At 32.9% G+C, this 17,158-nt stretch overlaps 1 protein-coding gene across 1 annotated transcript in view; it reads right to left on the bottom strand.

The window, feature by feature from the left end:
- The window catches only part of LOC122800929 (organic solute transporter subunit alpha-like), a 206,522-nt gene that overhangs the window by 93,786 nt on the left and 95,578 nt on the right, over positions 1–17,158 (bottom strand). Inside the window, exon 4 of the mRNA XM_044070292.1 lies at positions 11,959–12,032. Within this exon, the coding sequence (XP_043926227.1) occupies positions 11,959–12,032 (74 nt within the window). The remainder of the gene's footprint in view (positions 1–11,958; positions 12,033–17,158) is intronic.

Below are 17,158 nucleotides of genomic sequence, written 5' to 3'. Positions count from 1 at the left end.
ACAGTAGATTGTGGATTTTGCTTTTCCCATTATTAATAATTATATTTGATTTTCAAATATATTGGCATTTTTACTTTTGATTTATAATTCTTATAATGGCAATGGTAATTAATTCATGAATACATCTGCTATTTCTCTAACTTAAAGATCAATCCCTTTTCCTTAAATATTTTAAATAATAAAATGTTATGGGAAGTAAAAATATTTTTCTTACCCTTTGAAGACTTTAACAAATTCAAATCACTTTAATTTGATTATGAAGTGTTTTAGTAAAGTTATAAAAAGTAATATTTTCTTAAGAAACTTGATTTTTTTCTTTCTTTTCAATAGCTTATTCAGAAAATCTTCCTGAGAATAAAATATCTCATTTAATGTTTCTAATCATTTAGAGGGTTTTAAAATTAAGCAACAGATAAAATTATAAAAAATAAAATGCATATAAATCATCAATAATATTTAACTTTTTAATATATTTAGATATAAAAATGTAATTCTTGTTATGATTAGAAATGATTGTCCAAAGATTTTAGATTACTTCCATTTGATTATTAATGGAAAGGAAGAGATAAGCTTAGACTCTCAAAGGTGAATAGGTTAATTTTAAATATAGATATTAAATTTACTAGCAAACATTTGAATTATATTCCACAATACAGTCTTACTGATGTTGATAGTGATAACAGTAGAAATTTAATTCTATGTTCATTATTTTTCTTGGAGACTCTTTACTTAGATGTATTTACATTGAATCTTTATTACTCCTCATAAGTTATCTTCATTTAATAAAGCTAATACAAATATGTGTTGGAGATGCAAAAAACTGTGATAGCAGATCATATTTTTTTAATTGTGAGAAAATAGTATTAAAAAAATGTTAAGAACTTCTTGAAAGCTTTATGGTCTGATAATAGTGAAATATCTTATTTTTTATTAAAAACTAATGCTCCAATTCTGAGTTATATTAGTAAAAATCAATATCCTATATCATAGACCTAGTTTGCAATTGCAAGAAAAATATTACAAAAATTGAAAAGTATACATATACCTACTTATTTGGACTTTACAGATTTAGCTACTGTTGTATGCCAAAAAGCAATACTAGTGATTACATTAAGATCTAATGGCAGAAATGAATATGTATGTTACTGGATGAATGTCTTAACTCTTGCTCGATAAATACAATTAATTTTTCAACTGTGTTATTGACAAATATTTAAAGTGCAATTCATACTTGTCTGATTATTGTACATATTTTAAATATTATTTGTTTTCTATGTTTTACTGAAATAAATCTAAAAAGAAGAAATCTAACATACAAAAATGAATATATGGAAGTGGTAGAAAATTTTGTAGCTAAAATGCATGAAAAAGAGGAAACGGATGGGCAAGAAGAATGGAAAGTGAAAAATAGCTGAAAAAGTAAGGATTTTTTTGAAAATTATATAAAAATGAAGGAAATATAGAAGGTGATAAAAGAAAGTAAGAATTAATCAGTGCCAAGATTAGATGGTATAAGTTATGACTATTATAAGGAAATGAATAAAGATGATAATGGAAGAAGACATGTTGGAGTGATAATATTTATATGGGAAAAGAACGGAAAAAAATATATATATAACACTGGAGGCCCATAAAACTAAGAAAAAATGACTATAAAATAGTTATTGAAAATACTACAAAAAATGATAAAGCACTGGATGGTGTAGTAGGAGAATGAGTTCAGGATATAAAAGGAACAAAGGTAAAAGAAATGCCAATTATAGTGAAATAAGTAGTATAGATGATACTGAAAGAAAATAAATAAGACAGATAACATGCTACATAGTTAAAAATTTTATAAAGTGAGCCATAAAGCAATGTGACAGATTTTAGAGGTATATGGTACAGGAGAAAATATTAATGTACTAAAGAAATGTTATGAAAATTCATGGGTACAAGTTGTTATAAAGAACTGGATTGGAAAGGTAAGTATTAAGACAGGGTAAAACAGAGATGCCCAAAGAGTATGTGCTTATTTGTATTAGTAATTAATGCAATAGTACAGACATGCATGTTTGAAATGAGAGTGGCAAGTTTGAGATGCACAGAAATGTTACATTACCAAAATGTATGTATTACAAAAACTAACATATTTAGAGGAGATATATATTTTCCCACTCAAATGGAAAAAGAATTATTAATGGAAAAAGAGTTAACAGAGATTTTTAGCTTCATTTGGGGCTCAAGGTTGAACCTGGTGAGAGGAGTGATAATTTATAATTAAAAAGAAGAAGGTGATTTAAATTTACAAAAATTTGGTTGTGGATTTAGAATCTAAGCATTTACTTTGGGTAATGAGAAAGATAAAAAGAAAGACAAAACAAAATGAGAGGTAAGATGCTATATGAAAAATATAAAATGTATGGGAAGAAAAATCAGGGAAAAGAAAAGAAAAGCAAAAGGGACAGAATGGAAGAAAAGGAAAAGTCAAGTCTAAGTCAAAAGTCAAATTAAACTTTATTTTTAGTTAGACACCACAAGTGAAGTCTAAACGAAATTGCTCAAATTGATAAGACATATACATACATACAATTACATGTGTATCAGACCTAACATTTACCATTCTCTTAGTTATATAGGCAGTTATATTTCTTGTTACTACAATTATGCTATACACCACTGTAGCAGCTGATTAGTTCCTTATTGCACCTGTACTTATTATACAATATAATTCTTATATTCTCTATATTATGAGAATGTCTAGCAGTTTGTATTGCACATACTTTTCTTGTAAACTTATACATTGGTTGTGATGTCTTATTGTTATTGCACTGTTGTTTAGTTATCATAAGACTTGTCAGTATCTCACATTCCTGAGATTAATACTAGAGTTCAAGAGTCTAATTGCTTGAGGAAAAAAAGTGTTCTGGAACCTGGTCATTTTACAGCATACACTGTGGTATATTCTGCCAGATGACAGGCATGTGAACAGTTCAAAAGCAGAGTGTGTAGGATCACTTTTTATTTTTGTTGCTCTGTCATAGCAATGTGTCATGTATAGATCCTTTATCTCTGGAAGTTTCGATCCTGTTATTTTCTCCGTGACTCTGATTATCTTTTGTGGGGCTTTTTTGTTCTGCAGCTGAACAGATTCTGTACCTTACCGTGAAGTTGCATATTAGGATACTTTCTATGGTATCCCTATAGAAGGTGGAGAAGATAGAGGTAGGTAGGCTTGCTTTCTTCAGTCTCTTCTGGAAGTGCAGGTTTTGATTGACCTTCTTTACTATGTGACTGGTATTAGTTGACAAAGAAGTATTCTCTGCTATATAGACCCCCATGAATTTTGTGTTCTTTACTCTTTCCACTACCTCCCCATTTATTATGAGAGGAGAGTGAGCTGGTTATACTCTCCTGAGATCTATTATGATCTCCTTGGTTTTGCTGACTTTGAGGTCAAGATTATACTGGCGTACCAGTCAGAGAACTCACTTCTTCCCTGTAAGCTTTTTCTTCTCTTTTGCTGATGAGGCCCACAACTGTAGTGTCATCCACAAACTTAATGATCTGATTGGTGTTAAATCTGGCTTTACAGTCATGGGTCAAAATATTAAACAGTAGTGGGCTTAGCACACAGCTAGTGGTACTGCTGTGTTGATAGTGATGCTCTTTGAGGAATTCTTGCCCACATATACTCTTTGGGGTCTTTCAGTCAGAAAGTCCAGGATTCAGTTGCACATGTGGTTATTAACACCTAGGTAGACAAGTTTTTCTATTAGCTGTTGTGGGATCACTGTATTGAATACTGAACTGAAGTCAATAAACAGTATTCTGACATAACTATCCTTATTTTCCAGGTGTGCCATAGTGAGATGCAATGCAACAGAGATGGCATCTGTGGTGGAGCAGTTTGCATGGTATGCAAACTACAGTGGATCAAGTGCTGTTGGAAGGTTTGCTGTCAGGTGTTTTTTAATCAACCTTTCAATGCTTTTCATGGCAATGGATGTGAGAGCCACTGGTCAGTAATCATTAAGGCAAGAGGGAGTGGCTTTCCTTTGGTAGTGGTATAATGTTTATGTTTTTAAAGCACTTGGGTATGATATACGAATATGTTAAAACATGAAATTATAAAAGTCAAAAATAAGCAAGACTGATGGGAAAGGAAAGAAAAGAATGGTGTAATATGATTTTAGATTTTTTTAGTGTACTCATGGAAGGAATTAAAAGAAAATGAAAAAAGACAATAAAAGACAGAAGAAAAGGTTGGAAAACTTTGTTGAAGCAGATGATTTTTTTGTGGAGAATTTTTTTAGACAAATTATCTGTGAAAGCGAATATGAAATGTAAAGTGATGGAAGAAGGATAATATGTTGGCTGCAGTGAAGAAGGAACAACAAAACATTGTTTTTTGGATTGCAAGAAGAATAGAGAATTTTGGGAAAAGTTTAAACATTAATATAGATGGGAAGGGTTTAAATTATAAATATGAATTTGATGTTATATGGGAAGTACAATAAAGTAAAGAAATGTATTATTTATAAATGGGATAAAATACTGCTTGTGACAATATGGGTGCTGTGGAAAAAAGATGTGAGAATTTGTTATATATAACAAAAAAATTATGTATTAGTTGAAATAAGAAGATGGTTGTGAAAGAAAAGGTGGAGGATAGAAAGTAAATATAAAAGAAAAAATAATGAAAGAAATAAAACTGTCTAGTTAAGTTACTTTGTGAACTCAAAAGTAATTTTAAGTATGAATGCAAAAAATGAGAACGTAAATAATTTAATTTTTTATACAATATACAATGAAAGTAAATGTTAATAAATCACCCCTCCTGTTTACATGAAATTTCTGGTGTGGAGGCATACATAAAGGTGAAGGTATAATGACAGAGGATGGGGAAGCTTGTTTAGAGCTAAATGATGCTTCAGACTGTCTGAAGACTATAACACTTAAATAATCCCATGAACATCATAAAACTATCTGACAGAGTTTTAGTAGATTTTTGTCTTAATAAAAATGTTGGAAGAGCTGAAACTACCACATGCTTTAACACTTTCCACTAGAAAACTACTTGATAAATGCTTTCCCATTGAGCCATCTTCTTCTTCTGGTGGACAGAAAAAAAGCAAGCACTTGTAACATGGCTAACAATGACTTATGTATTAGCAATGGCTTCTGGGGTACATAATTGTGCAGGTTAGATGAGTGCTGGATTGCAATGCCCACTTGTAAGAACTATGTCTAGAGATGACAAGCCATTAAGCAAGTACTTTTTGAGGGAATCTGTTTTAGCTCTTTTGGGGCTGAATGCTGATATATGTTAGAGCTATTATTCAGTTAGAGAATAAATACTTTGATAATGCAACTGTGGAAAATTATGATATAGCTCATCATTTCTTTAGTTTTTCTTTTGAAGTGAAACAAAAAGTTTCCCTTTAGAACATGTTTATAATACAGTTCATGAATGTCTAGACTAAACATAAAATAATTGTACAATTATGGACTTCTGAGGTTGAAACAGAGGAATTATTTTCTTTTTTCCTCTTTTTTTTTAAGCAATGTGACAGCATGTTTGATGTACAACCTGTCCTGGGTGAACAACAAATATGGACTGGGAGTTAAACTTTTTGGGAAGTTTTAAAAAATGAACAGCAAAAAGTTCAACATTTGCTCAATGTTATTATTGCTAGACATAGAGATTCTGTTAAACGTATGGGACAACTTAATGATGGTATTGTTGTTGGGCATTTGACCATCTTAATATATGTCTTAAAAATGTTATGGCATTTGTGAGAAATTTGGGCATGGGTAGAAGTAATGTAAACAGATGAGGTATAAATGTAATACAGGGGACCATTTGTGACGGATTGTCCTACTTCTCAAACTATTAACAATGTAAGAGACTCACAAAGTGTGAATGCTACTGAAACAGAAAAGTGTATTGCGTATGTTGATAATTCAGACCTGTAACATATTACTAGTGAGATTACTGAAACTGTGAATGCAGAAAGTGGAGTTCTACATTAGACAATCCTGTTATAAGTCAAAATAACTATGATGCTTTATCCATAGATGAAGATGTGAGGGAAGAATATATTGTCAGTATATAGGAGATTGACAACATTAATTTTATTGGGATATGACTCAAACAAAGGAAAAGGAAGTTGAGACTGAAAGCTGAAAAGGTGGTTTCCATCCTTAAAAAGGCAAACATTAATCTTACTAGTATCAGTTAATGTTAATGGTATGCTCAGTGATCTTAGATGTTTGTTAGCTTTGCAATGGTGTAAAAATGTTTCTCCTGACATTCTTTGTCTTTTAGATATATAGCAGCTAATGGTGTCCGAGAGTTTGCACTTCGAAGCATTGTGGGGAAGAAAATGTATTTGGTCCTTAGGCATTAAAGCGTGTACTAGTTTAATAATTCTCATCAAAGCTATTGCTATTACCTGTTTTTATTTATTTATTTATTTAACATTTGTTTACAGGGAAAGTCCAATGGGACAACACTGACCATTTTCAGCAGAGGCGTGGTGAGAAAAATCTCCAAAGACAGTTACAAAAATTCACAATATAATTGAGCAAATAGAGCTAGTACATTAATACAGTGATGAAATTAAGCACATAAATAACACCTAATACATGGCTTAAAGAAAAAAAATAATAAAATAGATGAAATTTACAAGTGTAGTAATTATAGCTGTAGGAAGTAGTTATATAATCAATCACATGCATTTATGTTGATATACAATAACTCTTTCTAAAGAAAAAAATTCTGGATAATGTGGCAGTAAGGTAGAAACATAATTGATGAGCTGTAGAGAAGGTTAGTTGTCAGCACATGATGAAAATAAATACATACCTGTTGTATTTGTAGTTGGAATAAGGGGTTAGATAAAAGGCAAACAAAGTGTGAGAGGATGAAGCTGTGGTATCAGTTTTCACATTTGCTAATAGATGACACCAGTACGCAATAAAACTTTTACTGGAAGCAAGTAAGGGCATTTAAAGTAAACTAGTGGCAGATAAGAATTGTGAAAGATAATGTATAATATAAATAGATACAACAGAGAGGATGCAATATTGTACAGCGCATATACGACAGTTATATGAAAAAACAGCAAGGGAATATATAACCATTAGATTAGACAATGTATAGTTGACATATCAATAAATGAGTAAATGTTTACAAAAATAACATGGAGGGTCATCATGGAAGACATGACCATGTGTAGGAGAAATTACCACCGAATGTGTGAAAAGATTGGCCATAGGAAAGGAAGGGGCTTAACCTGGGGTGTAGCTGGAAATGTTTTTGGTGATGTTTGTAGGTTTTCCTGTTTTCTGTGAGTTTATTAGGGAAGGAAATAGAGTTCCAGGACTTACCATTGCAATTGGCATATAGAGTTTCACTGACTTGTACCTTCAGGGGGTATTTATCACTGAAGTTGAGGGACTGTTCAGGGTTGTATTTTTGCAGGACAGTACACAGGGCAGGGAGCTTATAGGACTGAAATACAATTTGACTAGTGACAAGAAGCTAAGAGAATATGAGATAATGAGGCTACTCCTGCCATTTAAGATGTCAAAATGGTGTACAGTTGGAGGGACAATAAGGATTATTGTTAGCAAATTTAAAAGTTTGTTGTACTTTTGCTTCTGATGTCTGTTTTGGGTGGCTTATAGCTGAGAGTATAGTGGTTAACAGATAGTAGCAGGAAAGCCCTAGCATCCCTCTATGTGTAAGGGTTTGTTTTTCTCTGTTCAGTGGGCTCAGTTTCTGATGGGCTTGATGATTGCTTGTTGAATATGCAAGCCAAATCTTAAGTTATCATGTATTGGAACTCCTACAAGCTTGGTATGAGACATGACTTTATGAATGTTTTATTTGCGGAGGTAACAGAAAGTTGGATTATTATTATATTATATTATATTGTATTGTATTATATTATATTATATTATATTATATTGTATTGTATTGTATTATATTATATTATATTATATTATATTGTATTATATTATATTATATTATATTATATTGTATTGTATTGTATTGTATTGTATTATATTATATTATATTATATTGTATTATATTATATTATATTATATTATATTATATTATATTATATTATATTATATTGTATTGTATTATATTATATTATATTGTATTATATTATATTATATTATATTATATTATATTAGGAAAACTTTCTTTTACAGAGTCATATCCTTTTTGATAGTAAAATTGGATATTATTATAATAGGGGACTTCCAGTGTAATTTACAAAAACACAGGGCAAATGCTCTTCTGATGTAAAAAATGTTGCATAAAGCCTTACAGCTGGGTGAATTCTATAAAGGGCAGAAGAGCTATCTTACATATAGATGAAGGTCAGTGAGGTAGGAAACTGCTTATCACTTATCTCTTGGTCTTAAAAAGATAGCTGGTCGGGTAATTCGTAATATTTTTTCTGAACATTTGGTGATCTAGGCTACTGTAGGGGAAGTATGTAATAAGATTACTACTGGTAATGGTATGCTACTTGTATGAATGCAAAAGATTTGATGCAACTTTTGGGAATTTGTGGCAAGACCATTATATAATGAAGTCTTGTTTCTCAGAAGTGGGAAGATCAGTTGGTGTCTTTTAAAAAAAAAAATTAAGATGGAATATATTTTGTGGGAAAAGATGTATATTAAGGCAGAGAAGGAAAACTAGTATATCTTTCTTTTTAATTTTACAGCATTCAAACCACAAGAACAAAATGTGAGGTGAAGTCAGATATGAACCACAGCCATAGAATATCCAAATAGAAGAAAAACTCTGAACACAGTATAGAAGGACTTTATTAAACACGAAACAAATGTGTTTTTACAAATACTTCTTAGGTATTATAATACGTTTAGAAATTTTGCAGCATCTTTGAATGACAATAGTAAAGACTGTGCATTCAAAGACATCACTGTGCTGCTAATTTTGATAGATTAAAGCCAGTTATACCTTGCACAGGGTAGGAAGGAATGTGTTTCTAATGTGTTTCTCTGTTTTTAGGTAAATCCTTATATTTAATGAAACATTTATGTCTTTTATTACTGATAATTCTGGAAATGTGTTAATATCTAGTAGAAAGATTATTACATTTGTGACACATGATCATCTTCAGATAAGGCATATTCTTTCAGCTTACAAAACTGGTACTAAACCTCTTTTGCTGTTACAGTCACTATATATAGTTTTGCAACTCAAAGTGCATGAAATGGTTGGTTTGCATCTCTCATACCTATCAAGAGAGGCGCAAGACAAGTGTGCCTCTTTAGTAGTTATAATTTGGCTTTAATTATAAATATGGTAATTTCCAAATGACTTAGTTTTCACAAATGAATGGAGTGGGGTTTATACGCTGGGGTGAAGATTCCACTTACATGTTCTTATGCTGATGTGTTATTAGTTTTCAAAGACATTAGGGCTATACAAACTATACTGACATTTTTACAAAATATTCTGTGACATATTGGATTATGTCTTAATTGTCATAAAAGAAAGGGACCTGGATATAAAGAAAAATCTGAGTCTATTTTATTTTCAGAAAAGGAAATTGAGATTCCTGGTGATAGTGTTGTTGATAAATCTTCTATATTGCAGCAGTTAGAACTGTTTGGCTGTTTAATTAATCTTAGTAATGTATAGTACACAGCTGTACGATTTCACCTCCATTTCTCTACAAATTTTCTCATTTTTTCTCCTATTTCCTTATATTCTCACCTTTTCTTCTCATCTCTCCCTACCACTTCTTCCTACTTTCCAACTGTTTTCTCCCATTTCTCATATCAAAGTATCCTTGGAAGTTGTTATGCTGGGGTGCATGGCAAAATTTTGACTATCAAGTTGATGAACTTCTGTTACTTGATGCTAACTTTTTAGATCTTTCAATTGTAAGATCAGGTTGTATTATTTTAATGTTAGATAAATTGAATACCACTGTCAAAGAGCTTTATGTTAATATCATTTTTCCAAATAATTCTATGTTGTTTATATTTTAATGTAGTGTTTCATTAGAATTCAGTTGACTGTTTTTGTAAGTTCATAAACAATTATACATCATTTAGGCTATAAAGCCATCTAGGAATACTGATACAGTCAGTTCTGGGGAATACACCTTGGCACCAAACCAAATGTCTAACCTCCTTTTAAAAATAGGAAGAGGATCAGATTTCCTAGTATCCAGGGGAAGTCTGTCCCACAATCTGGAATTAAATGAGTTATATATTTAGATCTCAGAACAGTTTTTTTTAACTTACAACTATTATGATTTTGTGTTCTTATACTATTAACATTATTAAGAAAACATAGTTTGGAGCAGTTCAATAGCAAAAGCTAAACAATTTTAGGTTGTCACATCTCTCTTCATATAATTGGCCACTACATTTTCTGATTCTCTTAGTGAACTTACATTGAACCTTTTCTAATTTATCTAAAAGGTCCTTATTATAAATACAGAAACACTATTATATTCAATTAAAGGCCTAATATAAGTTTTTTATAGTGTTACTATATGCTGGTCATCCCTAACAGAAATACTTTTAGCAGTAAAGATAATTGTTTTGTAGCTTTAACTGTAATTTCATTAACATGTTTGGTTAACACCATGTGTGATGAAACTGATTTTCCTAAGCCTCTATAATCAGAGAACTCAAGTAATTGTGTATTATGTAATAGAATAGGTGGTCTTACCCTTTTTGGCAAAGTACAGTATTTTTTACTTAACCGTACTGAATTTTATTCCAGTATTATTGTTCCAGTTAGAGATTTCTGTCATGTATTTATTAATGTTATCATAATCATCAGCTGAAGTATGAACAAATCCCACCTTGCACTCATCAGTATGTTTGTTCATCCAGCCATGTTTTATTACTGGGAAAGTTGCAAATACAATATTAAACAGCAGTGGGCCCAGCACAGAACCCCATGGAATCCCTGCTGAAACAAAACAAGGATAACCGTGAATTGATATTACTTATATCATATCCAATATCCACTCCATAGTCCAGTTAATGAGATAAAGATTTTATTTATTTCTTAAAAAAGTATCATGTATAGTTTTATGTGGAAGAATAATAAAAGTCTTAGCCATATCTAAAAAATATAACCACTAAAGACAGGCATACCTAAATCAGTAGTTATGGTAACACTGTCATAAAATTCAACTGAATTAGTTAAAGTACATCTTTCAGTATTAAAGCCATGTTGATGTAAATCATATAATGAATTTAGAATTCTGTCATGTATTATAAGTTCTTTAAGGCATCTTTCAAAGCACTTCTAAAATACAGAAGTCAAACATATAGGGTGGAAATTGTCTCTTTTTTATTGTAGTGTTTCCATTAGAACTCAGTGATTAGACTGTTACTGTACGTATTTTTACTCTTATTGTTTGGGGCTTTTCTTCCTGGGCATATGCTAAAAATGGGATATTCTTTGCCAGACAATCTCAGTATACAACAAAAATAAATAAATAAATATATGAATAAATTAATATATTAAGAATTTATGTTGACACCTATGTAAATAGCTTATTTGTTTTATTTTGTTAGTGTGCTTGTTCCTGTTTACAAAATTCCAGTAAAAATATTAAAAATAAAAATTATTGTCAACTAAGAATCCTTGGAAAGTGTTGTGCTGGGGTGTGTGGCTAAATTATGACTATGAAAGTTGATGAACTTCTGTTACTTGACTCTAAATTTTTAAATTTTGCATTAAATCAGATTTCTACATTTTTGAATGTAAAATAATGTATGTTCAACATTTTAAACTGCTTTCAGTATTTTTAACAAGATAACAAAGTTTATTACTAATAAATATAAATAAATACTATTCAGAAACATGCAACACTCTATGTTCTGGTCATATATTCTAGTGACATGAAAGCATTCTTATTATGGAAAACCAAGAGATAGTATGTAAATACTCACATAGACGATATCATATCTGTGAACATTGCTGACCGTGGGATCCAAAGTCCAACACAAGAACAGATGGCTATTACCTGACAAAAATAAAAATAAAAATAAATGAAAAATGTGTTTAGAGATTGTTCTTTTAATTACAAAGCAGGATACTCCATATTAAGACAAAATTAATCCTTTTTACATGTGAAAATAATTACACTAATGATTCACTGAATAAGCATGAGAGCTAGCAGACGGTGTGAACATTGGTTCTAGATTATTGCCACCATTGAAGTGACACCCTGATCACATGTGCAAAAATGGGAAAAGCAGCTGTGGATGGATGGATGGATGGATAGATGGATTTATTTGAAAAAGATTCCTTTTAAATGGCAATGGAAGAATAATCATACCTGTTAATTTCACTGTTTTTGATTTCATATAAGTATGTATTCTATAGTAAAAGCAAAGGTAAATATATAACCTGAAGATGCCACATGGCTGAAAGTAGCAATAGGAGCAATTTTAATACAGGATAAATGCTTTCACATCAAAGACGCTTCATCAGATCACATACAACAAATAAATTAAGACATTTAAAGAGATCAATAAAATACAAAACAACCAATAATATAATTTAAATAAATCACATGATTTTAGATGAGGTTTGAGTGGGATGGTACCATTAAGCCCACTCTCTTTATTAGCTTGTAACATAATGATCCAATGTAGTTCAGCCTGTTTGATTTTACTCTTAATGTCACCCATTCTAATCTAAGTAAATACCGCTTGCAAAAGCATGAAAACAAATGTATGCTCCTCACCACATAAAAATATGTTTCACTAATGCATTTCTTTCATCCAATCTCCTTATAGAGTAAAGAGGGGCATACAGAACATATATTAGTAGTCAATCAAGTCTGGGTGTAGGTAATGTAGTTTGTTCAGGGCTGCTGCTGTATGGCTATGATATTAAAGCCTGAGCAGTCAGATGAAGAAAGCCTTGGGTAAACTACTGCTACACCTATGTATGGCTTGTTACTATTACTGCATTAATTTGCTTTTTAAAATAACACCATTGTAGGATGGAACTTTTTCTTTCTCTTTTTTTCATCCATGTTTTATGATAAGTATCTAAGGAATGCTTAGCAATGTCCCATGCATGTGTATACCTGTGAATGTGACATTGTTTAATGTGATTCTGGCCACATTGTGTGATGCAGACATTTCAGCTGAACTTTGCATTGCTGACACAACATGTTTGTTTTCATTAAAAGTCATGTGGGCTACACTGCCTCTGCTCTTTTTTTGTAATATATGTTTGATGAGCTAAAATTTTACAAAGATGACTATACGCTAGTCCTAGCTAGCTAGACATTTTCTTTTAATTAGTGTATGAAATGTCCAGGTTCTTTACACATAATGATTAATGATTTGTTATAAAACATTCCTTATATATATATATATATATATATATATATATATATATATATATATATATATACACAAATGAAATAATGAAATCTCTTTAGAGGATTATCTGAAATACCTAGAAAAGTATCTCTGGACCCTTTGAGGGCTTAACAGGTTAAAATGAAAGTCTTCCAATGAACCTTGCCTCTGGAGTTTACTGTTAGCTGCTCCTGCTTCACTGCCATGTAACACTGAAGAATGCTTCTGATCAGTGACTCACCTATGAATGGAAGGTCTGACATCCCTCTGTGGAGTGGTACCTGTCAGCTGGTCTTCCTCTGGTATAGTTATGTTTATTAGTCACCTGTGCTTCTCTGGTCATAAGGAATCAATTTTTGTTTCTGTGGCAAAGGGCTAATAATCCTCTGGTTCTTTGAAAGTCATTTGCCTGGTAACAGGTTCCAGCCCTTCAGATTGGTTAGTATTTTATATTTTCATAATATAGTGCTAAATCAAGGTACAAAGCCTTATAATCCTTAGGCCCTTTTTTATGACAAATTCATTCTACTGAGACAGTAATAGCCCTTTCTAGTTTCCTTCTGGATATTCATCGCTGGGAATTATATACCCAAAGAAGTACAGTATATTTTCAAGAAATCATTGGCACTTGACCTGGTTTCTCAAAGTGTATGTAGGATTGAACCGTCAACATTTCTGTAATGCTTGTTTTTTTTTTTTGAGTTTGTCTTATTCTTAATATGAATGGGCACAGCTCACTCTATACAGCTATTGATATGTCTGTACAGGATGCGATAATGTTTATTGGGTTTGGGGGTGCTTGGAATTTAGCCAAGGTGTCACTTAGCAGAGAGAGGTTAGCTTTGGAATAGTTCCTAAAGGTTTTTGGTTTCATTGGGTCTTTGTACTTATTTTTTATTTCAAGCAATACTGCCTTATGGTCAGATCTGGCAAGCAAGGACATTATGTTGGATGAGGAACATTTCTCCCCCATGTTTATCCCCTTAGTAGGAGAATGGACCATCTGTTCCAGGATGTTGGTATTAAAGAAGTTTAGGGCTTGTGGATTAGAAATCATGAAGGATTTCCAATTTGTAGCAGGTAGTTGAGACCGCCCCCCATGAAAATTTTATTGAGTTGAATAGTGAGAGACTATAGTACATTGAGATAGGTAGTATGGTTTTCCTGGAACATGTAGGGGGACCTCTAGGTTGCAAGGATATGGTATGAGACCCTGTTAATGGAGAGTTGCATATGTATGACTTCCAGTAGGTCATACATTTTAACTAGTCTGGATGTGATTTTTTTTTAAATAAAGACTGAGACTCCTCCATCTTTATTTCCTTCCTGTGCAGTAGCTGATCTAAAGGTCTGAAAGGCAGTATTACCTTGCACTACTGGGATACTTTCCATGACTTTAAACCATGACTCCATTACTACACAGACGTTTACACTCTCCAAGGAGAGGAAGCTTGCAGGGAGTGGAGTTTCTTGTTAAGACAGCTAGCATTGAGCAGTACCACCTTCAAATATTCTTTTGTCGGTTCAATTAAGTCAGCAGGTTTGTCAATTTGACATTGCCTAAAAAAGGCACTATAGGGGTGGAAAAGGTCTTTGCCAATATCCGAAAGTCTAGAGGGAATTTTGCCAATATCTGAAAGTCTAGAGGGGATTTTGCCAATATCCAAAAGTCTAGAGGGGATAAGTGCAGACCATCCCTGGAAAAGCAACACGGTCTGTCACCCATGTCCTCCCAGGCTGTCAAATATTGTACCCCTTGGATTGTAAACTGATTGTTAAAATCAACAATTTTCTGTTGACAGTGTGTGGCATCATCACTGGAGAAGGTAGTATGTTTCTCAGTGCTAGGCTCATGCCTGCCTGAGACACATAATCAGCAAGCTCAATTGTGTCTCACTTCACGTAGTCAAGGGAGGTACCTCTCATGTGATTAACACCCATGTGGACTATGTTAGAGTGACCTGACTGCCTGTGTGACTTGATGGATCCTAGCCCCGGAATGGTAGCTAACTGTCACTCTCTCCTTGCTCAGTCTGGTGAGGGAGACATTGATGTGTGTTACTACATAATCACCAATGACCAGGAAATTTGGTTGTGCACTGGTTTGCCTTAAGGGCTTAGCAGTAGAGGCACTGGATACAGTGTTACTATGTATAGATGTGGGTGGTGTTCTAATGGAGCATTTACGTGATGGCTGAGGACCCTTTTTTTGATTGTACTGTGCAGGAGATCTTGGTGTTTTAGGAAGGTTACCTGTAAGTGCCTCAGCATAAGTAGTTTTATGTGTAGGGTCTTTATCCTGTGCAGAAGGCATGGTGCAAGTGACACTGACAACCTCAACTGGATTAGTTTTGGTTGTACGAGAGAATTTTTCCTCCAATGTTAAGTTATATTTACACCTCTCTTATACTTTATCTGTTTTATTAAGAATAAGTGTGTTGTCAGCACTCATGAGACAATTGCTATGATGCTTCAGAATATGCATCTCAAACGGATTGGCCACGGAGAGTGCCGTGAAATGCATATCCATGGCTGATGATTTACTAGAGAGGAAAAATATCAAGTAGGTCAAAAACTCAGGGAACTTGAGCAATGATCACTTATGTGCAAACTAGATGTCCTAGTTGTCTAAAACATCTGTCTAGACAGTAGGGCTATTTTAAGGGAAACAGCTGTGAGAGATCAGTGGCTACTCTGATTACAAGGGGGAGTTATACTGTGAGATACCAGTGTCTATACAGATCACTGCTAGAAACTATTGTGCCGAAAGCGGTAGTTCTAACTAATTACTGTAAAAAGGTTAAAAAGTTCAGATATTCAAGTTAGAAACACTCACTGAAGCTGTCACAAAACAATGCAAAAAACAAGTGCAAAAACAGTGGATGTGGTAATGTAAGTATTAGCTTGCTCATAGGTGAATCAAAAACAGCACACTCTTCTTTCCTTTACACAATCCCAGGCCAGAAAATGATTCAGGTACCTTCTACTCTCACTAAAGTGGAACCAAGGCAGTTCTAACTGAAGACTGTAAAAAGGGCAAAAAAGTGGGGATATTCAACACAGAAACACCCAATTAATGCAGCTGTGACAAAAACAGTGTGAAAAACAAGTGCCAGAGTAGTGGATATCATAATGTAAGTCTTAGCTTTTGTAGAGTTTAGCAGAAAACAGCATGATACATGGGCCAATGATACAGGTGCAGCTGAATATTCCATACAGAGATCTCTTGTTCCTATGTGGGAGAAAGGAGGACCGGCTGGCCCATTCATTTTAACACAGTGACACTCTGTTTCTGACTTGTGCTTACAATAATTATGTGCCATGATGGCAGTCATGCATATCTGGACTTTCATTGTATATCACATTTTATGACATTCAGGCTACTCTATGGGTGCGTCTCAGTCTAAGCGACAGAGTCTATAAGTCTGCTTTTCCTGGTTTCACTGACAACTATCTTATTCTTTGCAAATGACAGGCTAATTGTCAATTGCAGCGTTTCTGCTCTTGTCTTCACCAGCAGTTATTCTTCGGATACCAATTAGATTATTTGACTCTGCACCTTTGCACCATCTAGTCCCAGGAGGCATGAAAAAGTGAATGCGCTTAGCACTTTTGTGTGTAGCAAGTTTCAAGAGGATTATTTTCACACACAACTGAATGTTTAATCTCAGCTAATTATTTTTGTTTACTGTACCACAGCTCTGGGAACAAGTGTGTTCAAGCATTTTTGTCACACTGGTCTTCTAGAGTTATGCATTATTAACAACGAAAC

The sequence above is a fragment of the Protopterus annectens genome, chromosome 4.part1 (assembly GCF_019279795.1).
Source record: "Protopterus annectens isolate FY-2018-M chromosome 4.part1, PAN1.0, whole genome shotgun sequence".
Taxonomy (NCBI): Eukaryota; Metazoa; Chordata; order Ceratodontiformes; family Protopteridae; genus Protopterus; species Protopterus annectens.
The sequence above is the reverse complement of the archived record's forward strand: the minus strand, read 5'-3'. Positions and strand labels throughout refer to the sequence as shown.